This window comes from Macaca nemestrina, chromosome 17, assembly GCF_043159975.1.
Source record: "Macaca nemestrina isolate mMacNem1 chromosome 17, mMacNem.hap1, whole genome shotgun sequence".
In the NCBI taxonomy this organism is placed as follows: Eukaryota; Metazoa; Chordata; class Mammalia; order Primates; family Cercopithecidae; genus Macaca; species Macaca nemestrina.
Window position 1 is genome coordinate 13,006,531 of NC_092141.1, and position 25,252 is coordinate 13,031,782.

Here is a 25,252-nt window from a genome sequence, read left to right on the forward strand (position 1 = left end):
GATGCTCACTTTCTTTATTTGCTGTTGTATTCTTGGTCCCACTTTGCCATTTTTAAAACAGGAAAACGTTTCCCTTACTTGAACGCTAAAGTGCAAAGCTGCTGTGGACGCTGCCTTCTTCCACCTCCGCACTCCACTGTCCTTGCAAACTTTGGACAGAGGAAAGGTGGGCACGGGGCGCCAAACTACAAGTCCCGGCATGCACGGCGTTCTCCGCACAGGCGCACGGGGACAGCCCGGCCAGCCGGCCAGCCAGCCTGCGGAGACTCCCGGGTCCCCGCGCCGGACTGGGACTGGGGGCAGGCAGCCCGGGCGGAGCGGGCCGGTGCCGAGGGCGGCCCCGGGCATTGCTCTGCCCCGGGCATTGCGCGGCGCGCGTGAGGGGGATGCGGCAGGAGGCGGCGCGGCGGGAGGAGGCGTAGGCGGCGGTGCCCTCGGGAGGGAGCTGCGCGCGGGCCAGACGGCTCCCGGAGGCTCCGCAGTGCCGCCGCCGCCGCCGCCCGGGAGGCTCCGCGCGGGAGCCATGTAACCCTGCGGCGGGCTCCGGGCTGCTCCGTCCTTCCCCAGCTCCTGGGCTAGCGCGGCAGCGGGGCCACGATGAAGAAGCAGTTCAATCGCATGCGCCAGCTGGCCAACCAGACGGTGGGCAGGTAGGTCACCCGCGGGCACCGGGGCCGGTGCGCGCCCGCGAGGCTGCATCCGCCGGGGCGCGCAGGTGATGGATCCCGCCCGGCCTCCTGTCCTCCTTCCTTCCGTCCCTTCCCCTGCAGCAGCTGCCTCCAGGCGCTGCTCGCAGACGCGACCCCTCCTCCCTGAACTTCCTAGACCCCGGAGCCCTTCACACGCGCCGCCTTCTGCTCCGGGCTCCGGTTGCCAAGCGCAAAGTGTGACGCATCCTTTACCTGCGTCCCCGGCTGCCCCTTCGCTTCGTCCTCCCTGCCTTTCCCCGGGACTCCCTTCTCCCTCTGGCCGCCTATCTTCCTGGAAACAGGTGTTTGCTCAGATTGTGCTGGAGGCAGCTGAACCGCAGTCGGTCTCCGGAGATCTCTTTCCTCCCCTCCCCTGCGCCGAGTTCAGGGCTGCTCCCGGGTCCAGGGAAAGTGCTGGGCCTGGTCGGCCTGCCCCTCCCGCCGTGTTTATTTTCAGGGACTATGACTGTACGAGATTCTGGATCACTTTCCTGGCCGGGTTTCTTAAGGCGTTTGGTTGGGGGAAAGAGTGAGGGGTGGGAGAGGAAGGAAGGTGCTGGTGGAATGGCGTTGCTGCCTGCTTGGTGTTAAGACTGATTTCAGTGGAGGGAGGGAGGCTGCAAAAACGAGGCCCAAGTCCTCGGGAAGATGAGAATCGCAGCCAGGTAGGGGAGGGGGACAGAGGCCCCACAGTCAGAAGAGTCAGGCCCGGGGAAGCTGCAAGACCCCGCCTGCTGCCATCACGGTGAAAATGGGCTACATCTGGACTCCAGGAGCGGCTCTGCAGGGTGCCAACATCTATTAAGGTTACGTAAAAATCCTGGTGGGTCTCTCCCAAGACTAGGCATTCTTTGAGCACAGGATCGTTAGGTAGAGGGGATTTTTCCTGGAACCCGTACTCCTGGGGAGGGATTTCCGCTGCTGCTGTGGCAAAGGAATTCAGGTGTGCAGTTCTAAAGCAATCAGAAAGCAAAGAATCCAGCCTTGGGTGCAGTTCAAATGCAAGCTCAACGCATCGAGGGCTCTCCACTAGGTTTACCGAGAAACCAAATACCTTTCCGGGGTGGGAAGTGGAGCCTGAACTGGCACCTGGTAGGATGGGGGTGGGGACAGCCCTGGGGAATAGGGGACATCTGAACTCCCATCTAAGCATACTGCCCTAGTTACAGTGGGCATTTGAGGGCAGGGGATGCGGTGGCTTCTTATGCTTCCAGGGACTCCAGATGGTTTCCAAGTAACAATGTCTAAAATTGACTTGGATTCATTTTTCCTTCCCAAACACATGTGCTTTAACGTGAGGGGGAATTTATGAATAGCAGAGTCAGATTAGCCCAGATTTCTGGCATGGTATTGCCACAGATATAGCCTCACGTGGACTGCCTTTTGATGTGTTGGATGCCGAGATAGTGTTTCCTGGTATTCGTTGTTTAGCAGATGACAGTCAAGCCGACCCGTCTTTAATATCTTGGCTTCTTCATCACCCTGCAGGCGGGCATTGACCATCACCTGAGACCAGCCCAGTGACCAGGAGGCCCCTGACACTAGACTTGGGTTGCTGGTTTCTCTGGGTCTTGGGGTTTCCGTGCAGTGCTAGAATCTGAATGTTCAGAACGTGTTTATGCCTCCTCCCTGGCTTCCTGAAACACAATTCTATTTTTTCAGGACCTGTTTTGAAATGGGGGAACTTTTTGTGCCATGGCATCGTATCTTATTTTTCAGCCTCATCCATGAGGGGAATGCAAAATGGTGAGGGGAGGTTGGATTTCAGAAAAAGTGGTCTTAGGGATTGAGAGCACGTTCTTGGAAGTCCAAGCAGCTGGTCACCAAGAGGTTCTTTCCTCTTCTTTGTTGGGACTCTGGTGGATGTTGGCATATGGATGAATTCTGCGTTTCTCCGTTGGTAGCCATTGTGTTGTGCACTGGGCCAGGTGAGGGCCAGCCTGTATGGCTTTTGATGAAATCCAGAGCAAACCTTTTAAAGCAAAAACCAGTTCGTGTGACCTTGCTGCTGAAAAGCTTCCAGTGACACCTTATTGCGCTTAGCATCTCACATCTTGCCAGGGTCTTGCAGGACCATCCCTGGTTGGCTGTTTTTCTTAACTCTTTTTCTCCCCATTCTCATCTCTTCCACTCTTTCCACATTCATGGAGCTCTAGCCATGTGGCCTTTCTTGCCCCAAACACACTGAGCTCATATCCACCTTGAGGGTTTTGTTTTGTTTTTAATGTTTTCCCTTTCTTTTTTTAACTTGGCTGAGAATGTGCTCCTTCCAAGTAGCTTTTTCTCATCATTTCAGTCTTGGTTCCAAGACCTTCAAGAGGCCCTTCCTCCCCTATTTACCTCCAGCTCATCATTTTTTCATTTCTGGACAGCACTCATCACTGATTGAAACGCTTTTATTTTTTATTTTCTTGTCTGCCTGCCTCCAGCCGAATATATTGATTGCTGTCGTATGCCTGTGTAGACAGTGCAGTGCCGTTTAGGCTACTGACTCTCAATCGATGTTTATTGCCTAGATTAAAACAGCTTACCCCAGGGTCCATGAGGGTCAGCGAGAGATGCAGCATTTCTTCTATTATTGAGAATGTTTTGGGTTGTGATCCTGTGAGTATTGGAGTAAAACAACCCGCAGTTGCTTGTTAATTTCTTAAATCAGAAGCACATAGGATTGGAATTTGGACTTTAGGTGTACAGTTATAAAGCACTTGTTTTTTATCCTTGTGTGTTTCTAAAGTTTTCCTCTTTCTGAGGGAGGACTGAGAGGACTGAAAGTCCTTCCTCACGGCTCGCCTTCCCTAAGTTGCAGGTTCTGGAGTTCTGAATATAAAACTTCAAGTCATTTTAACAATGTAGGAGTTACCCTACTTAAACATACTCTGTTGGGTTACTAGTACTTTCTCTTGAAGTGCTTACATCCAAGGCGTATTGAGGGCGTCAGCAACTATGAAAAGATTTGATAAAACCCATTGTATTTAACTGAGAAAAGTTTCAGCCCCTCCTTGGTCTGTTTCCTTAGTCTGCACGTGTTCCTTCTGCTTTGAACTTTCCCCTTTCTGTCCCTTCACTTCAGTCTGTCCTTTGGGAGGCACTCCCTGGCCACTGTATGCCTCATGGTTAGGAGGACAGGCTTTCCACTGGGACAGGTTTAGTTTGTTGCTGACTGTGGAATCCTAAGCTTAATTCTCTGCACGTTAATTTTCTAACTTGCAAAATGGGAGTAATAAGGATTGTACTGTGGTAATGTGGAAACTGCAGTGATAACATGAGGTACTGTGAGAAGTGGCCGGGCGTGGTGGCTCACGCCTGTAATCCCAGCACTTTGAGAGGCTGAGGCAGGCGGATCACGAGGTCAGGAGATCGAGACCATCCTGAATAACACGGTGAAACGCCGTCTCTACTAAAAATACAAAAATTTAGCTGGGCATGGTGGCGAGCGCCTGTAGTCCCAGCTACTCGGTAGGCTAAAGCAGGAGAATGGTGAACCCGGGAGGCGGAGCTTGCAGCGAGCAGAGATCTCGCCACTGCACTCCAACCTGGGCGACAGAGCAAGACTCTGTCTCAAAAAAAAAAAAAAAAAAAAAAAAAAAAGATATTGTGAAAAGTACCTAGCAGTGCTCAGCACTAGAAAATGCTTCATAAATAGTAGCTACAAGTATATCTGGGCAAATGTTCTGAGTGCTATTGAATTATATACACTATGGTATATGTACATTTATTAGATACCTACTGTGTGCCAGACACTGCTCTGGTTCAGGGCGTATTGCGGTACAGGGCAAACAAAATTCCTGTTCGCTTGGAACCTGCATTCTAGACCGAGTGCCGTGGCGCACACCTGTAATCCCGGCACTTTGGGAGGCCAAGGAGTGTGGATCACCTGAGGTCAGGAGTTCGAGACCAGCCTGGCCAACATGGCAAAACCCTGTCTCTACTAAAAATACAAAAATTAGCTGGGCATGGTTGCAGGCGCCTGTAATCCCAGCTATTGGGGAGGCTGAGGCGGGAGAATCGCTTGAACCCCGGAGATGGAGGTTGCATTGAGCTGAGGTTGCGCCACTATGCTCCATCCTGGGTGACAGAGTGAGACTCCATCTCAAAAACAAACAAACAAACAAAAAAAGGAACCTGTATTCTAAAAGCATGCTATGGTTATAATGGCTCACTTGTATTATAATTTTTATATTTTGTTATTTACTTTTCCCCACTAGACTTTAAACTCTTTGGAGGCAGGGACAACTGCCCTAATACTGCCCTGTGTAGAAGGTCCTCTGTCATTCTTTGGCAATGGAATGAGTAAGTGAACAATAAGATCCATGAGCTATAGATAAGGGAGTCTTTTGAAGTAGTTCAAAGATGGGGAAAGCTCCTGATACCACGTTTCTTGAACGTTGTGATGGTGGTCAGAGGAGAAAGGAACAGCTGCACTGCTGGGCATTGGAAGGATAGAGCAAGATTTAGGGGAGAATTTGGTTCAGGCCTGATTGATGGCAGCATTTTTCTTTTTACCTTCGAGAGAGTCTAGTGGCTGCTGGAGTGAGAAGCATACCAAAAGGCATAGAGTATTTTTCTTGGAAGTGACATTTGGTTGGTGTTGGGTGGAGCAAAGCCCTGAGCTAAAATTTAGCAAGAGACGTACCAAGAGAAAGAAAATGGAAGAAGTAATGGCACCTTGATTTGATGGGGAGGACTTTTTTTTTCCAGTCTGCACAGGGGGTTCACAGCGGTCCCATCCTCAGAGGGCTGTCACGAGGTTGGAGGGAGCCTGGTCCACTGAAGTGCCCACCAAATGGTTGAGGTGGTTCGTTGTCACTGAACATCCATTCAGTCTTCCAAAAATAATGTTGGCCTCCTAAGTAGAAAAGGATTCTTAGAAACGATTTCAACAGCTACTGCCCAGTGATGGCCCAAGTGAGGTTTATGCTTTTGTTTAAAATGGATGATGTTCAAAGTGTCTGGGAGTAGGTGAGGAGCGGTGCGTGTGCGGGAAGGAGAAGGCTAGTTGGGTCGGGATGAAGTGTGTGGATTTAGAGGCTATGAGTTGGGGAGTGAAGACAAAGTTTTGTCCCTGGAGCCCTGTTTTCTATTCCTTGACTGCTTCGCGTACATTGCAAAGCAGGCTTGGTTTCCGATGCACAGCTTTGCAAGTATCGTTGCTGCTGTGCAGCTCTTGGAATTCAGCTGCAGAGGCCCAGGCATCAGCCAGTGGTGGGGAGCCTGGGAGCTGGATGCTGAGGCCGCAGCAGCCTCCAGGAGCACTGGTGCTGCAGACATTTTTGTTTGGGCCAAAGCTGCCAAAGTCAGTGAGGATCTTTTCCTTGAAGGTTTCTCTGAGACACTGCCCTGCCTTGTAGTAGCCCTTCTGAGAGCCATGACCCAATGAATAGGACATTAGAGGAAAATCAGAACCAATTCCAAATTTGGCTTTGGACTGCTTTGTTCCTTCCTTTCTATTTCCCTTACAATGAGTTAGACCTGCCAGACCAACACAGGTCCTGCCATGGGCTTCCTGTTAGCCCAGCAGGGCTGGGCAGACCCAAACCTGTCCCCCAAGGAGCGCTGCGCACATTGGGTCTCAGAGCAAAGTTTTTCATTAGAGTTTTATGGAAGCCCAGGCCTTACTGCCTGTTGTGCTGTATATATGTGAAAGATAACAGAGTGTACTAACCCACTGATTACTGGGCTAGCAAATCTGGAGAGAATATTCTTTGCTCTTATCTTCTAAGATCCTTACTGTGTGGGTCTGTTGGGTTTCACCTTCTGCTGAGCTGCTCTCAGCAGTCAGCCTGAAGCTGCCTAGATTTCCTGCAGAATTCCGTTATCCCAGACCTGCAAGTCATTGTGAGGAAGCCATGCTCTTAAATAGCAATTAATCATATTCCTTTCCATTTTGTCTCCATCAAAGAAACTTATCAGTGATTTTTTTTTTTAATGATGGGCAATAAGGACCATTTTTTTTTTTCCTCTAGAGAAAACGAATCAGTAGCCATACGAATATGCTGGTAATTTATAGTCATTCCTTTTAGAGGGGATTAGTAAGTATCCCTTTTATTAGTAATCAAGAGCAGATTATTTCAGATGCTATTTGATAAAGACAGCAAATAATACAATTATGCTTCAGCTCTGTGTGGATGTAGTTGTAGATCAGGCAGGAGGTTGTGGGGGAGAGTCAGAGCGTCAGGCCTCTTCCTTGGGGCGTGGGGCACCCTATTGAGCCAGCACCTGGAACTCCACCGCCTTTGGGAAGCTTGTGGCTGTCTAGCAATTTCAAATTCCTTTTTCTGTCCAGGAAGCAGATGTTTTGCTTTCATTTTCCAACTTTAGAGCTTATTTTTAGAATAAATGTTTATTTTCCCACAGAATTCAATTTACTTTTTTTAACCTTCATTTTGGTTATATAAGTAATATTTGTTTATGGTAGAAAAATCGTAAACTTATGGATGGACTAAAAGGAAAAAAAAAATCGCCTATAATCTCATTACCCAGAGACCATAGCTAATATTTTGGATATAGTCTTTCAGTTTTTGAGCAGTATATATATATATATATTATTTAAAAAGTGTAGAGACCATACTCTGTACACTGTTTTGTACCCTGTTTTTTTTCCTTCATATTACATCTTGGATATGATCCCATGTCAATAACTGTTAATCCCCAGCGTAATTTCTCAAGGCTATATAATATTCCACTGTAGTTAACTCATTTTCTTTTGCCATTCACTTAGCAAATATTTCTCATGAATTTAGCTTCTTAGGATGAAGTCTTAGAAATGTAATTGCTGGGTCAAAGAATATGTGAATTTTTAAGACTGTGAATGTGTATATTATACACACACACACACACACACACACACACACTACTTTCACTGCAGCCTTGAACTCCTCTGCTCAAGCGATCCTCCATCCTCAGCCTCCCCAAGTGCTGGGATTACAGGTGTGCAACACCCTACCTGGCTCCACCTCTTTTATTTTCTAGTGAGGCTGAATTTTTTTTTTTTTTTTTTTCAGACGAAGTCTCACTCTGTCACCCAGGCTGGAGTGCAGTGGCATGATCTTGGCTCACTGCAAGCCGTGCCTCCCGGTCCTGCCTCAGCCTCCCGAGTAGCTGGGACTACAGGTGCCTGCCACCACACCTGGCTAATTTTTTTTATTATTATTATTTTTTATTTTTAGTGGAGACAGGGTTTCCCCATGTTAGCCAGGATGGTCTCGATCTCCTGACCTCGTGATCTGCCCGCCTCAGCCTCCCAAAGTGCTGGGATTACAGGCGTGAGCCAGTGCGCCTGGCCTTGAGGCTGAACATTTTTTTTTTTTTTTCTTTTTTTTTTTTTTGAGACGGAGTCTTGCTCTGTCGCCCAGGCTGGAGTGCAGTGGCCGGATCTCAGCTCACTGCAAGCCCCGCCTCCCGGGTTCACGCCATTCTCCTGCCTCAGCCTCCCGAGTAGCTGGGACTACAGGCGCCCGCCACCTCGCCCGGCTAGTTTTTTGTATTTTTTAGTAGAGACGGGGTTTCACCGTGTTAGCCAGGATGGTCTCGATCTTCTGACCTCGTGATCCACCCGTCTCGGCCTCCCAAAGTGCTGGGATTACAGGCTTGAGCCACCGCGCCCGGCCTGAGGCTGAACATTTTTAAAGTTCTCTTGACATTAGTTGCCTTTTCTAAATTGCCTGCATTTGTCTTTGCCCCATTTTTCTAAAGTCATGTTCACAATTGTTTTCTTATTGATGGTAATTTCTTATTGATAAGGTAATTTTTAATATATTAAGCATATGTATGCTTTGTCACACACATCTCCCTACTGGTTTTAAAAATTTTTGTTGTATGTCTTTCTTTTTTTGGCCATATATAAATTTAACATTTTGTGATCTTAAGTCTATCTATTTGTAGTCTGTTCTTCAATGTTATGTTTGGGGATACTTCGCCAAGACGCAGATTATATAAATATGCGTGCATTTTTATTACTATTTATAATAATTTCATTTTACCTTCAGATCTCTAATATGTCAGTCATTGATTTTGATGTATGACATGGCTTAGGTATAATACTTAGGCTTTTCAAAATTGATTATCCTGCTATTGAATAGTGTAATTCATACCCACCGTATTGAAATATCATCATCATTATGTACTAAAACATTTCATCTACTTTTATCTTTTTCTAGGATTTCTAGTTTGTTATCTTGTCTGTTGGTTCTGGTAGGAATTTAAGACAGACTCAGCTACCCGGATAAGCAGTGGTGGGTTAATCCTTATCATGAGACCCCATCCATTGGGTGGGAGTGGAGTCAGGCTGAACTCCTCAGCTCAGCTTCAACCCGGGCCGCTCCTGGGTCTTCAGAGCTCAACAGCCTTTGCCTAAGGATCTTGCTGTGTCTTAACCACAGTTAACCTCCAAGTTGCTCCGTTATGAAAGAAAGTTGATCAGTTTTCTTGACTGTGCTCATTTGTTTATTGTCTCTCAGTATTACTTTTTAAAAGTATATATTAAGATGGAGAAAAATGGACATTTTTACAATATTGAGTATAATGAGAATTCTTCTCATCTGGGAATAGGGCATGTGTATTCCAATCTATTTATAATCCTATAAAGTAGTTTTTGTCCGTTTCGCTCCTATACAATTTTGCTTTTACTTATAGGTAATTTGTCAGTGTTGTTACTGTAGCTGCAGTGATTTGAATCTTTTCTTAAATTATATATTTTTTCTTACTCTTTATTGCTGCAATGTAGCAATGTTGTTGACTTTTATGTAATAATCTTAACAACTGCCTTCATGAATTATCTCATTACTTTTAAATACTTTTTTAAAAAAAATTAAGTCTGTGGGATTTTCTAGGTAGACAATCGTATCTTCTGCAAATAATAATTTTATATTTTACTCTCTAGTGTTTATACTTATTTTATTTTCTCATCTAATTGCGTTGCCTAGGACTTACAGAACAGTGTTAAAATATTGTGGCAATATGTGGGCATTCATGTCTTATTAACCTCAATTAAAATACATGATGATTGGTTTGAGATGTTTTGTTTTTTAATTATGTTACATATTGCATAATTTTATTATTTTACTTTGAGTTTTTTTTGACATCAAACTTAAATTTGATTTATCATGGCCTTTGCAGATAATCACAATGTGTTTTTTTCTTGGATTTTAATATCACTCAATAATTTATTCCATATGTATTTACTGGGCACTCTTATGTTCCAGGCATCATTGATACATCAATGATAGAGTCGGTACCCATGAGGAGCTTGTGCTTTGGGTGCTTGAACCTTAGTAGATTTTCTGATATTGAGCTCTCCTTGCCTTCCTGCAATTAATCTTGACTGTGGTGCGTTCATGTTTTTCTGTACTGCTTGATTTAATTTATTATTTAGGATGTTGGCATTCAGCATTCATAAATGAAAGCATTTGATTTTTTTCCCCCATATGTGTCATGTTTTGTTAATTGTGTAAAATGAGTTGTTCAGTGTTCTTTTTGTTCCTATAGAATGGTAAGATGGAGAAGTACTCGTTCTTTGAAGATAAAAACAACTTTCCAAGGGTGTTTTCTAGATGTCGTTCTTTGACAGTTTTCCAGATTTCTTGAATGGTTATTGGACTGTTCATGTTGTCTGTCTTTTCTTGAGTCAGTTTGAATAACATATTTGATAGAAAAGCATTCATTATGTTATGATTTTAAAATTTAATAGAATCTTTTTGAGTATATCGTCGTATTTCCATTGTCGTTCCTAATTTACAATTCTCTTTTTCCCTTTGACAAGTTTTGCCCCTGAGGAAGTTCTCTCCCTACCCCGGTCAGCTCTTTGGTTTAGGCTATTCTCATTTAGATTTCTTTCTTATTAGCTTTTGATCGGCATATATGTTTTCTAGTAAATTCTGCTTTTTTCAGATTCTTTCCTCCTGATTTCCCTGGGTTTACTTTGTTCTTTTCCTGGTCTTCAGTCTTCCATGTGGTATTAGGATAGATTAGGCTCTGCTATGATAACACATGAGCTCTGGAATTTCAGGGACTTAACATAGCAAAAGCTTCCTTTAAGCTCATGTGAATGTGATGTAAGTCAGGAGGACTCCCATGGACAGCTCTCCTCCTCTGTGTGTGATTCTGGAATCTAGTCTATCCATCTTCCCCTCCACCTCAAAATCTCAGTATGTGGTTTTCGGTAAGTGCTAAAGGTAAAAGAGAATATAGAAGTTATATACTGGCTCTTAGATGCCTGGGCCTGGAATTCACAAACGTCACTTATGTTCACTTTTCATGGGCCCTCGCTAGTACCCGGGATATGACTGGAGACAGGAAGCCTTCACCCCTGTTGAATCTCCAGCAGTCTTCTTTCTCTCTACTTCCACTGTGCATAACTGTCTTTTGAATCTGCAGTCCTCTCTGCCCTGTCCTACCCTCCGATGTTCAGGTATGCTCACTGCAAACTCCGCCTCCCGGGTTCAAGCGATTCTCCTGCCTCAGCCTCCCGAGTAACTGAGATTATAGGCACATGCCACCATACCAGGCTAATTTTTGTGTTTTTAGTAGAGACAGGGTTTCACCATGTTGGCCAGGCTGGTCTTGAACTCCTGACCTCAGGAGATCCACCCACCTCAGCCTCCCAAAGTGCTGGGATTACAGTTGTAAGCCACCACGCCCAGCCCGAGAAAATTAATTTTTTATTTTGAGCCCTTTCTACAACAGGGAGAGGAATAATGAAGAGAACAGAAATTATCCTACCGTACTGGAATGACACCTACTTTATGGGGTTCTTGTCAAGGTTAAATAAGATTATAAATATAACATCCTTAGAATAACCCCTGGTTGTAATAAATAAATGACAGTCAATAAATGACAATAAATGACAGTCAATAAATGACACTCAATAAATGACAGTTACTACCAGTATTCCTTGCTGTGCTAAAAGTGTCTTTGACATGAAGCATTTATTTTGTTACATTTGTATTCCTCATTACCTGAAAATTACAACTTGAAATTGATACCCGTTTGTCCTCTTTTCCCAAATCAAACCCAGTTTTTCTGTATGTAGCCAAGAGCATGCCTGAAGGCAGTACCTTGAGGTATCAGTAATTGTAATGGTTTCACTCATTGAATCTCCACTGGGACTAATAGTTATTGTATCACTCAATTTAAGTCTAGCTTAAGCTGCTGTAACAAAAGCCCCCAAATCTCAGCTGCTTACAGCACTGGCCAGTGGAGGGTTAGAGGCAGCTCTTCTGAGACCCAGGCTGCTGTGGGCTCAGTTCCACACATGGGGCAGTGATGGCAGAGGCAGTAAATGAGGATGTGATAAGTTATATCCTGGCTGTGAATATTTCTTCTGGAAGTGACACCTGCCACTTCTACTCTCAAAGTAGAAGGCAATCCTGATACTGGCCAAAAGAAATAGAGCCACAGAAGCCACATCTGTGTCATCTGTTTTTGGGAACTAGGTTATGCAGTTTATAAGCGTTATTTTAATTCACTCATTGCAACATCTCTGTGAATGGGACTATTTACAGCTCCATTTCACAGATGGGGAAATAGAGGCTAAAAGCAGCAGAGCCAGATTTGAACCAGGGCCTAAGTAGGTCAGTCGTAGGCAAATGCCTGTCCTGCTCCTCTCTCCCTAATCTTGTTATTTCTGCTGCCTCAGAGTCCCTCAAAGTTACTTCAGTTTAGGTGGTTTTAGAAATGCTAATTAACTGCTCATGACTTGAATAAAAGTAAAAATGTCACATTCATTTAAGATAATTGAGTGTCTTGTATATACCCTTAACCACCAGGAGCATCAAGTGAAATTTCTGCCAATAGAAGATTCTATCACTTTGTTTTTTATTGCAATTTCAGCAGAAAAGGTAAGAGAAAGTTCTTTGTAGCTCTATGCTGAGAGACAGCAGTTTATCTGCAAAAGCCCCTACAGACTCCCGTGTAACACGTTAACCAAACAAGGACCTGAAAACATACAATCTAAGAAAGGAATGTGAAAAGTGGACAGAGCTTTTAGCACTAGGAATCTCGTGCACACTGTTGCCTTTGCAGATATGTGTGCACACTGGCTTGGTGTTCATAGATGCCATTTAAGGGTGTCCTCTGACGGACACTTGTGCAGTATGGCACAGGCCTTCCTGTTTTATCCTCCCTCTTAAGAGTAAGTTCCCCTAAGAGTAGGTACTCTTAAGAATCCCTCTTAAGAGTAGGTTCTTGGCCGGGCGCAGTGCCCCAAGCCTGTAATCCCAGCACTTTGGGAGGCCGAGATGGGCGGATCACGAGGTCAGGAGATCGAGACCATCCTGGCTAACACGGTGAAACCCCGTCTCTACTAAAAAATACAAAAAACTAGCTGGGCAAGGTGGCGGGCGCCTGTAGTCCCAGCTACTTGGGAGGCTGAGGCAGGAGAATGCCGTAAACCCGGGAGGCGGAGCTTGCAGTGAGCTGAGATCCGGCCACTGCACTCTAGCCTGGACGACAGAGCGAGACTCTGTCTCAAAAAAAAAAAAAAAAAAAAAAATAGGTTCTGGTGTCTCCCCCATTTTCTATACAAGTCTCAGAGCAGATGAGTGCCTTGTTGCTGTTGGTTGCCTCGTTGGTGAGGGAAGTGGTTTGAGATTTGCTTCCAGAAATGCTGGCTCTGACATTGATATTTTTCATCACTGTACTTTAATGACTCTGCAGTAGGGAAAGAAGCATAAAAAATTAAATACCTAATATTAATGGAATGATTAAGTAAATTCTGGTACATTTACACAATTGTAACTATTAGTGTTTTTATGACATTCAGAAAACGTCTAAGGGCTGAGAGAGATGTTTATGATAAGGAAACAGGATATATGAGTGCGTACAGGGTTAAGATTGTACGGTATTTTAAAAAATGCATAGAAAAGTCTGGAAGGAAATCAGGAAAGACTAGAAGATTAAGCATAAAATGTTATCTCTGGGCAGGATTATGAGTGATTTGATTTCTGCTGCTTATGCTTTTCTTTAACTTCCAAATTTCTTAAAATAAACGTGTATTTTATTGAAGAGAGAAAAAAAAAAAAAAAAAAAGCTTCCAGGACTCAAAGTAGACAACTGTAGTCAGAATTTCTTAGAATGGTATTTAATTTTAAATTTGGGGCCCTGAAATGTCTAAGTACAAATATGTTTCAAGTTGCCTTGGCTCCTGGTTTTAAATGTGAGAAACCTCTTATCTTTAATGTTCTGGAAGGAACATCATGTCAGATCTCATTTTCTAGGATAAAATAGTCTGCCATTGGAAAATGATATGCTAATAGCCTTTTGGGTCATTGCTACTAATTTTAAAGACATAACATTTTGAGACTTGGTCTGCATGACACATAGCTGAAATTTGCTGGTTCCCCCATAATCGGTTAGGGTTCTCTGGGTGCAGCAGCAGAAATAGGCTCGAGCTAATTTTAGCAAAAAAGGAGTTTTGGGAAGGGTGGGGATAGTTAAAAAATCAAAGGGAAGAGCTGGACAGTACGGCCTGGGAGTGACCACAGAGTGTCCCTGCTGCAGGGCGAAGGACAGCCTCGTCAGAGGCCACTGGCAAAGGGGTTGCTTCAAAATTCTTTTCTGTCATTGGGTCACTCAGGTGATTCACATATGACAGTCTAGTTGTTTAAGTCCGATCTTCACTTGGAAGCAGTGGGAGAATAGGAATTCTTTTGATTGACAGTCTGTCATGACAGCAGTGAGGAGAGGCAGAGTGCAAAAGGAAAATCAGACTCTTGGCCCGAGGACAGGAAAGGGACGGTGCTGTTTAACATACCCAGTTGTTGACCAGGCCCTTTAATCAGTGACATCAAAGATTCCACCTTGATCAATTTGCCAGGGTTCTACTTACTGATTTAGTGTGTTTCCTGGCATTGAAAGTAGTCCATTCTTTTTTCTTTTTTTTTTTTTTTTTTTGATACGAAGTTTCCCTGTGTCGCCCAGGCTGGAGTGCAGTGACGTGAGCTCCATCCACTGCAACCTCCGCCTCCTAGGTTCAAGTGATTCTTGTGCCTCGGCCTCCCGAATAACTGGGACTACTGGCATGTGCCACCATGCCTGGCTAATTTTTTTTTTTTTTTTTTTTTGAGGCGGCATCTAGCTCTGTCACCCGGGCTAAAATGCAGTGGCGCGATCTCGGCTCACTGCAACCTCCGCCTCCCGGGTTCAAGTATTTCTTCTGCCTCAGCCACCTGAGTAGCTGGGATTACAGGTGACTGCCACCATGCCCAGCTAAGTTTTGTATTTTTAGTAGAGATGGGGTTTCATTGTATTGACCAGGCTGGTCTCGAACTGCTGACCTCAGGTGATCTGCCTGCCTTGGCCTCCCAAAGTGCTGGGATTACAAGCGTGAGCCACCACGCCCAGCCAAGTTTTGTATTTTTAGTAGAGATGGGGTTTCACTATGTTGGCCAGGCTGGTCTTGAACTCTTGACGTCAAGCCATCTACCTGCCTCTGCCTCCCTGAGTGCCGGAATTACAGGCATGAGCCACTGTGCCCGGCCCCCAAAGAAGTCCATTTTTATTTCCTACTTAAATTATATTTTATCTATTTCTCCTTTTTAATTTATTTAAATTTTATTTTAGAGACAGTGTCTCACTCTGTTGCCCAGGCTGGAGTGCAGTGGCGTGGGTCATAGCTCACTGTATCCTCAACTTCCTGGGCTCAAATGATCCTCCCATCTAGGCCTCTTGCTTTTTAAATTTCTATATCTTAATTATAGTCTGCTTCTCCAGCCTTGACTTTTACAGGGCCTCCTTTCCTTGTGCTCTTGCCCTGAATCTCCTCTTCCTCTGACTTCCCGCAACACAGCCCAGACCATATTTTTGAATACATGAACTGAAGAATGTAATTTTCCTTCTTTTTCAGGTTTCATTCTGTGGGGAAAAAAATCCTAGCACTGTTGGAAATACTGCATACTATAAATTTATCTTAGAAATTTACAAGCTATATTTGTATTTGAGGTTCTAAGAAGTTCTGCAGTTAAGAAAACTCGTGATCATTTGTATCTCTTGGATTGCTTTCGGTTATAACAACAGATGTCATAATTTAGAGTCGCTTAAACAATGAGGGAACTTTTATTCTGGGATGATAGGGCATCCAAAGGTAGGAAGAGTCCGGGTGCCTTGTCAGTAGGTCAGATGCTATCTTTCTCTCCATTTTTCTTTGCTTAGCCTTCGTCTGTGTCTTGGCCTGTTTCACTGTCAAAATACAGGTGTTTGCTGCAATTAGGTTATTTGCTTCCATGTTCACAAACCAAAGAGGAGACAAAGAAGCAGCCCAAGTGGTCCTGATCGTGGAATAAGCGTGCTTCCCTCTAGTCTAGGCCAATTTATTTCACACGTTTACTGTTGACCATTAACACATGCTGGAGGGAGGGGTTGCAGAGGTCTGATGGCGCCCATGCTTCTGTCTTTGAAGCCAGAAAGTACTATTATAATGACTGGCTAAGATCCATCAAGACCCCATCTGAAGTTGGACGTGGGGATAGCCTTACCTAAGTTGGGAGACCTTCGTGGCGAAGGGATGGATACCTGGACAAATCAGAGTTTTCATGGGAAGAAAGGAGGAAGAAAGCATTCAGCTAAACAACCAACACTATCCACTGTGACTTGGTTTAAGCCAGCATTTTGAGCGTGAATACTGTTTCTCATGGGATACCCATTCTTCAAACTAGAGTTTGTAGGATGTGTCATGGAGATTGTGCTTCAATGAAGTTCAAGTATTCCCCCTTAGCATTCAACACTTTGACCTTTGATCAAGCCGTTGCCTCTCCTTTCCATTTGTCAAAACTGTTCTTTCAGATTCGAGAGCGCTGGTTCACACTGAGGTATAAAACTTGGTATATTGTATTCTAGTTATACTTCTGCACACATCTGTCTCTGGTACTAATCTATAAATCCCCGGCACAGTGTCTGGAATGTAGACGTAGAAGAGACTCAAGAACTGCTTGTCAAATTCATTCTCAGAGTGCAATTCAGACATTCCCCCCTTCCTAGCCTCTTCCTTCATTCTTGAATAGGAATCTGGTGTCCACTATATCTGCTATGTTCTAAGTTCTCTGCTAGAAGTATGAGGGTGGTTAGAAAGCAATTAAATACGCTACTAAAATAGAGGTGGTATCTTTGATGGTAGATGAGGTGTTCATGGCATGATGAGAATATAATTGAGTTTGGCTGTAGTAGGGGGTTGGAAGAGGGTCCTAGAACTGAGAAGGGGGAAGCGTTGTTTCTTTCTTGGTGCTTCCACAGCACTCCGCTCATTTTCTTACACCACTTATTTTTTTCCTGCCTTGATTTTCAGTTGCTGTCAGTTCTGTTTTCCTTACTCAACTAGAAGCTGTATGTCTTTGCCGGGATTGGGGTTTCCTCATCTCTGTGTCCTGACTGGTGTCCACAGTGCTTTGCAAATAGCATAAGCAGGTCTTTATCAAGAGCGTGAAGAAGACACTGTATGTGCTCTTCTAAAAAGTGTCAAAGATGGATATTCTTACGGTCCCTAAATTGGGGTTTTTCGATGCTAAATATGTGTCTGTTGGCTTATAGTCATGCCTTCATAATCTCCAAGATTTTTCTGTACCAACAGGAATCTGACTTTGGTGTGAGAATTATTAGTAGTTCCTAGTGCATTGTCTTTATCTCCAAAGCATTCTCAAGCCATACCTATGAATTGCGTAGTCATATATGCTAAGAGAGGTATATAAGACATGGCAGCTTATTGAGTACAGATGTCCTTCATTAAACAGATATTTATTGACCACTTAACTGTCACAGCTTGGGTCTCTGCAAAGTGGATACTGAGAATAGCATGCAGCATGTTTACTAGGGGTTGCTCTTAGCATCAGTATCTGTGGAAGGGAGTGAAAAGAAGCAGGACTAGGAAGAGGGAGTTGAGCTGTGATGCAGTCTTCACAAAGGCTTCAGCTGGTTCCATGTCAGGGGTGAGTTCAGAGCTATCCTGAGTTGGGAAGAAGGAAACTGAGCCTTTTAACCTCTTTATTGATTAGTCATTGCACGTGGCCTTCCTTTGAAAGGTGGCGTGACCTTCAGCAGGTGCAGTGGCAAAGGGCAGATGACCAAGGGTGGCCATCTGACAGCATTTCTACCTAGCAGTGGGGAATAAGTCCTGTATTCCTGATGGGAAATCTGGTGTACACTACATCTGCTGTGTTCTAAGTCCTCTGCTAGAAGTATGAGGGTGGTTAGAAAGCAATTAAATAAGCCTTTAAAATAGAGGTGGTATCTTTGATGGTAAATGAGGTGTTCATGGCATGATGAGAATATAATTGTGTTTGGCTGTCGTGGGGCTTGGAAGAAAGTCCTAGAACTGAGACCTGAAGGGGGTAGCATGTTAGTAGGCTAAGGAAAGTGGGAATGGCGGGTATCATTGCCAAGGGATATAGAGTATGTCTCTTTTAAGAAAGTAAAATAAATTCTTCATGTTTGGAATATCATTGGGAGTTGGGGTGAGGCTTGCAAATAGGATGACCATCTAATATATTATACAAACTGGGACCATTTCTGAGGGTGATTATGTAACTAATAATGCCGGGGATAGCAGATGAAAACCTGGGTGAATTGTGTGGTCACTCTACTTATAAGACACGTTTGTGCAGATTTGGATTCCATCTGAGAACCAATGGTAAATTACTGAGTGGCCACTTGACCTCTCTGCACAGTTTTCGGTTATGAGTGTGGATTCTGATGTCAGATTCCCATAGGTGCATATTTTGGCTCTATCACTTACTAGTTGTAAAACCATGGACAAGCCATTTAGGTTTTGTCAGCCTCAATTTTCTTATCTGCAATATGCAGATAATAATAAATCTATCTTATGTTCAAAGATAAACTTAGGCACCTTTAAATTTTCATGACTTTATTTGAGCATTTAGGGATTCATGAATTGGGCAGCACTAGACCACTGGCGGTTCAGGGCTCTGTTGATGGGGGGTAAGAGGGAAACTTTTATAAGGGGTCATGGAAGCAAAACAAAAAATATTTGATTGATGGAAGTGGAAAGTCTGGTTAGAGGTAAGTTTCTGTTTTTTGCTTGGTAAAGTCTCTAGTTAGAGGTTAGTTGGTAGTTTCAGATTGATGAAGCTTAAGTTTCATTTTGCAACTTATATTGGGTTGAGTTTCAGTTTGCTTACATAGGAACCCAAGGCACAGGAACCATGTCATCTCAGCATAATGGCCTCCTAATTAATTTTATTGACACTTATATTATATGCATTAATACACATAAAGTGGAATTGAAGCATTGAATCGGAGCGATGCTGAGCAGACAGGAGGGCTGAGGAATAGTTCCTGGGACAGAGTAAGTCCTCAGTGACTGTGAATTGCCATTGTTATTATTTTAAATGGGAATAGCAAGGTCAGGCTTGGGTTTTAGGGTGATCACTCAGCATCCAGAGGGGAGAACCAGATGTATAGGATGTATTAGTCTGTTCTCACACTGTTAATAAACACACACCCCAGACTGGGTAATTTATAAAGGAAAGAGGTTTAATTGACTCACAGTTCCACATGGCTGGGGAGGCCTCACAATCATGGCAGAAGGCAAAGGAGAAGCAAAGGCATGTCTTACAAAGTGGCAGGCAAAGGAGTGTGTGCACAGGAATTCCCCTTTATAAAACTATCAGATCTTGTGAGACGTGGTCACTATCACAAGCAGAGCATGGGAAAGACCCACCACCATAATTCTGCTACCTCCTCCTTGGTCCCTCTCACAACATGTGGGAATTATGGGAGCTATAGTTGAAGATGAGATTTGGGTGGGGACACAGCCGAGCCATATTATTCCACCCCGGTCCCTCCCAAATCTCATGTCCTCACATTTCAAAACAAACCATGCCTTCCCAACAGTCCCCCAAAGTCTTTTTTTTTTTTTTTTTTGAGATGGAGTCTCGCTCTGTCACCCAGGCTGGAGTGCAGTGGTGTGATCTTGGCTCACTGCTAGCTCCGCCTCCTGGGTTCACACCTTTCTTCTGCCTCAGCCTCCTGAGTAGCTGGGACTACAGGCACCCACCACTAAGCCCGGCTAATTTTTTGTAGTTTTAGTAGAGTTGGGGTTTCACTGTGTTAGCCAGGATGGTCTTGATCTCCTGACCTTGTGATCTGCCCACCTCGGCCTCCCAAAGTGCTGGGGGCGTGAGCAACCATGCCCAGCCCAAAATGTTAACTCATTTCAGCTTTAACTCAGAAGTCCACAGTCTAAAGTCTCATCTGAGACAAGGCAAGTCTCTTCCGCCTATGAGCCTGTAAAACCAAAATCAAGTTAGTTACTTCCCAGGTACAATAGTTACAATGGGGATACAGGCATTGGGTAAATATACTCATTTCAAATGGGAGAAATTGACCAAGACAAAAAAGCTACAGGCCTCATGCAAGTTGAAATCCAGTAGGGCAGTTATTAAACCTTAAAGTTCCAAAATGATTTCCTTTGACTCCATGTCTGACATTCAGGGCACACTGATGCAGCAGGTGGCTCCCACAGCCTGGGGCAGCTTCGCCTTTGTGGCTTTGCAGGTTATAGCCCCGCTTCTGGCTGCTTTCACGGGCTGGCATTGAGAGCAGCTTTTCCAGGCACACGGTGCAAGCAGTCAGTGGGTCTACCATTCTGGGTTCTGGATGATGGTGGCCCTCTTCTCACAGATCCACTAGGCGGTGCCCCAGTGGCACTCTGTGTGTGGGCTCCAACCTCACATTTCCCTTCCATACTGCCCTAGCAGAGGTTCTCTATGAAGGCCCTGTCACTTCTGCCTGTACATCCAGGCATTCCATACATCCTCTGAAATCTAGGAGGAGGTTTTCAAACCTCAGTTCTTGACTTCTGTGCACCCACAGGCGCAATACCATGTGGAGGCTGCCAAGGCATGGGGCTTGCATCCTCTGAAGCTACAGCCCGAGCTGCACATTGGCCTCTTTTAGCCATGGATGGGATGCAGGGAACCAAGTCCTGAGACTGTACAAAGGAGTACAAATGAACCTGAGTCTGGCTCACAAAATCATTTTTTCCTCCTAGGCTTCTACACCCATGATGGGAGGGGCTGCCATGAAGACCTCTGATATGCCCTGGAGACATTTTCTCCATTGTCTTGGCGATTAACATTTGGCTCCTCTTACTTACGCTAATTTCTGCAGTGGGCGGGCCTGAATTTCTCCTCAGAAAATGTGTTTTTCTTTTCTCTTGCATCATCAGGTTGCAAATTTTCTGAGCTTTTATGCTCTGCTCCCCTTTTAAACGTAAGTTTCAATTCCAAACCATGTCTTTGTAAATACGTAAAACTGAATGCTTTTAAGAGCACCCAAGTTACCTCTTGAATGCTTTGCTGCTTAGAAATTTATTCTGCCAGATGCACTAAATTATCTCTATCAAGTTCAAAGTTTCACAGATCTCTAGGTCAGGGGCAAAATGCTTTAAGTCTCTTTGCTAAAAGATAGCAAGAGTCACCTTTATCCAGTTCCCAACAAGTTCTTCATCTCCATCTGAGGTGAACAGCATTTGGTCAAAGCCATTCAACAAGTCTGTAGGAAGTTCCAAGCTTTCCCACATCTTCCTGTACTCTTCTGAGTCCTCTAGACTGTTCCAGTTCTGCCTGTTACCCAGTTCCAAAGTCGCTTCCACATTTTCAGGTATCTTTACAGCAGAGCCCCACTCCCGGTACCAATTTACTATATTAATCTGTTCTCACACTGCTAATACAGACATACCCAAAGGAAAGAGGTTTAATTGACTCACAGTTCCACATGGCTGGGGAGGCCTCACAATCATTGTGGAAGGTAAAGGAGAAGCAAAAGTGTGTCTTACATGGCAGCAGGCAAGAGAGCTTGTGCGGGGGAACTCCCCTTTATAAAACCATCAAACTTCATGAGACTTATTGACTATGACAAGAACAACATGGGAAAGACCCATCCCATGATTCAATTACCTCCCATTGGGTTTCTCTCACGACACATGGGAATTAAGGGAGCTACAATTCAAGATGAGATTTGGGTGGGGACACAGCCAAACCATATCAGGGGAGAAGACTGGTGCCAGAGCGACTAGGTAGGATGTGATGCACTCAACCAGGCAGTGTATCCAGGCAGTGACTAGTTAGGCAGTCAAAGTGAGATAATGGTCATCTAGATCAGATTTGTGGCCTTGAGGAAAGGAGCCATGGAAGGGTTTCAGAGATAAAGATAAAGGCCATGGTGGAACTTGCGGGAGCAGCAGGAGATAAAGCTGCTGCTGGGGTTGGTGCTTGGGCAAAGGGTGCTTGTGCCAGTCACTGAGAAGGAGCCTGTGAGAAATGCAAGGAGAGAAACCTAACAGGCAGGTGGGATGAGTGGCTGGAGCTTGGGAGGGAGATCTAGGGGATGGTTGTGAGGAATCATCAGTGGGTGGAACTGAAGCATTTAATCAGGGCAGTGCTGAGCAGAGAGGAGGGCTAAGGAATGCCCTGTGGGGCATTAGAAAACACTAGGTGTTGTGGAAGTAAAGAGAAAATACTGGTAGCTCCCATTTAGCTTAGAGTGTTACTCATAAGGGAAATCCTCATTTGACCCACTTTGTTAGTTTCCCAGAACTGCCATAACAAATCACCACAAACTGGGTGGCTTAAAACAACAGAAGTTAATTCTTGCACAGTTCTGCAGGATAGAAGTTTGAAATCAAGGTGTCAGCAAGGCTGTGCTCTCTGAAGAATCTAGGGGAGAATCTCTTCCATGCTGTATTAGGATAAGGAATATCTTATCTTGGTTCCCAGTTGCTGGCACAAAGCTTCAAACATCTTTGGAATATCTTCAGTGATAGGAGTGTCTTTATTATGCTAATATGGTGACTCATAATGGGGGGATAGAAAGCTTGAGGATGAGGGCTGGTCACTAGAAAGAACAACCATGTGACAAATGGGTTAGAACTTTGAGCCACCTCAACTTCTGGGGAGGGGAGAAGCAGAGATCGAGCTCCGTCCTGTGGCCACTGACTTAATCAAAATCATGCATATGGGATGAGATCTCTGGACATTGAAGCTCAGTAGGGCTTTTCAGCTGGTGAGAGTACATTGATGTGCTAGGAGGGTGAAGCACCTGGAATAATTCCATGAGGAATCCCCTCCTCTTCACCCCAGACCTTTCCCTGTCTATGTATCTCTTTCATTTGGTTGGTCCTCACTTGTATCATATACAGTTGACCCTTGAAAAAGGAGGGATTTAGGGAGACCAACCCCTTGTGCAGTCGAAAATCCAAGTAGAACTTTTGACTCCCCCAAAACTTAACTACCAATAGCCTTCAGTTGACTGGAAGTGTTATCATAATACAAACAATCAGTTAGCACATATTTTATTGTTATATGTATTATATACTGTATTTTTACAATAAAGAAATCTAGAGGAAAGAAAATGTAATTAAGAAAATCATAAGAAAGAGAAAATATTTTTACCATTCACTGAATGGAAGTGGATCATCATGAAGGTCTTCATCCTGGTCTTCACATTGAGTAGGCTGAGAAGGAGAAGGAAGAGGATGGGTTGGTCTTGCTGTCTCAAGAGTGGCAGAGGCTGTAGAGGTGTAGAGATGGAAGAGGAGGCAGGACAGGCAGACACATTTGGTGTAACTTTTATTGGAAAAAGTCTATGTATAAGTGGACCTGCACAGTTCCAGCCCATGTTGTTCAAAGGTCAACTGAATGTACATCTGAAATGGGGCAGTTTTGTGAAATATTCTGTCCTTGCTGGGTCTATGTTAAGTCTAGGTGGTTAGTGTCAGCATTGAGATGAATTTTAGGACACTCAGTTGATGCAGGAGAATAGTATTGGAACAGACATACCTTTCTTTTAGTTTCCACTGTTGGCAGCAGTCCTTAGTTTTGTTTGGCTTATAGGCACATTCCTCCAATATCTGCCCCTGTCATCATGTGTGTTCTCTCTCTATCTCTCTGTGTCCCTTCTCCTCCTCTTAAAAGGGCATATATTGGATCCAGGGTCTACCCTACTCCCACTACAACCTTCTCCTTAACTAATTACATCTGTAATAACAACCCTGTTTCCAACTATATTCACATTTTCAGGTTCCTGTGGTTAGGACACCATGTCTTCTGGGGGACACGATTGAACCTACAGCACCCATGAAGCAAACATTTCTCATTCAACAAACAGTATTTTTTTCTGCCTGCTTTGTGCCACGGTCAGGTGTGGGGGACATGAGGCAAGCAAGCATGAGTAAGTCTGGTAATCTTACCCTCGAGGGGCTTATAGTCCAGTAGGAAAAATAAGATCTAAACATACCGCTGATACTTGAGGCTGGTTTTTACTTATGCCCTAAGATAGTATGAGATGCTAGAATAATTGGGAGGCCAGAAATAATCACGTATGGCTTGAGTAATCAGCCAGGATGCAAGGAACAAAAGGTGATTTCAGTTGGACTTCGGAAGGACGCATGGGATTTCGACAGATGGAGATGAGGGAAAAAATACAAGTGAAGATTTAAGCTAGCAAAGTACACTAAAGCAAAGGGGACATGCAAATCTAAGACCTGGATCTGGATGTGTATAGAATTTACTCCTTGAAACATTACTAATGCCTTAAATAGATTATGAGACATCAATAGATGAATTTTACCTGAATCAGATCCAAATGCACCAATATGCTGCCACCTCCAAGACACGCTGACAGGGGAACAGAGCAAGATGCTCAACATGGTATATGTATTTGACCTAATTTCTGTAAAGAGAAATAATTTCTGTATGGGGGATAAATAGGTTCACAAACACACATGGTTAACATGCTCACAAATGCATAAAAGATCTGTGGAAGAATATAAAAAATTGTGAACAGTACCTCTTGAAGACTGGGGAACAGGGAAGAGAAGCAGACTGCATTTCTTACCAAATGCAAGAGCTACTTTCAGCTCTTTTTTTAAACAAGTTACTCTTTGAACTGACCTTACTTTGGCATTTTGAAATACCTTATTTCCCTTAACAACTTAAAAAATCACAGTCATATGGTGTTCTATAAAAGTCTCTACTTATCCGGAGTATTGCCTTTATTGATCCACCTACTCAGCAATGGCAGGTTCCATGCACCCATGCAAGGGCCTTTGGGTAATTGGACCTTGATTTACTCAGCTCCATTACTTCTCACTATTGGCCAATGCTACAGTCAGGCCAGTCTCCTTAGAGCTGCTCTGCACCGTCCTGCCCACGCTATGTTTTATGTTTTGAATTTGCTTTGCATGCTCTGTTTCTAATCTACTGCCCTGGGTGGGGGTGGAAGAAGCTGAGGAGAGTCGGGAAGGAAATTGAACAGTTTTCTCACAACAGTTTAACCCTATCAGCCAACCGCGATTCAAGAATATTTATCACTTTAAGATACGTGAAAAGTAAAGGAGGTTTTTTGTTGTTTTTTTTAAGAAAGATAAAGAGAAACAGCAAATCAAAAGGAAAAATAAGGAGACAGCAGGAGATAAGAAGGAAGAGAGAAAAATAAGAGGAGTACCTCAGTGGAGGAATGTGCCAGATAGACATGAAAAATTAAAACCACTAACAGTATTTGTTATATGGAATGTAGGGGTGCAATAGATGTATGCTTGTCTGTATGCACATAAACATGCA

At 44.1% G+C, this 25,252-nt stretch overlaps 1 protein-coding gene across 5 annotated transcripts in view; it reads left to right on the top strand.

Moving 5' to 3' along the window:
* The first annotated feature begins 249 nt into the window (after positions 1 to 249).
* Positions 250 to 25,252, top strand: part of LOC105473538 (Rho GTPase activating protein 44) — a 203,353-nt gene continuing 178,350 nt past the window's right edge. For all 5 annotated transcript variants that reach the window (XM_071082365.1, XM_071082363.1, XM_071082366.1 and 2 more), the window contains exon 1: positions 250 to 650. In XM_071082365.1, the coding sequence (XP_070938466.1) occupies positions 598 to 650 (53 nt within the window). In that variant the 5' untranslated portion in view covers positions 250 to 597. The remainder of the gene's footprint in view (positions 651 to 25,252) is intronic.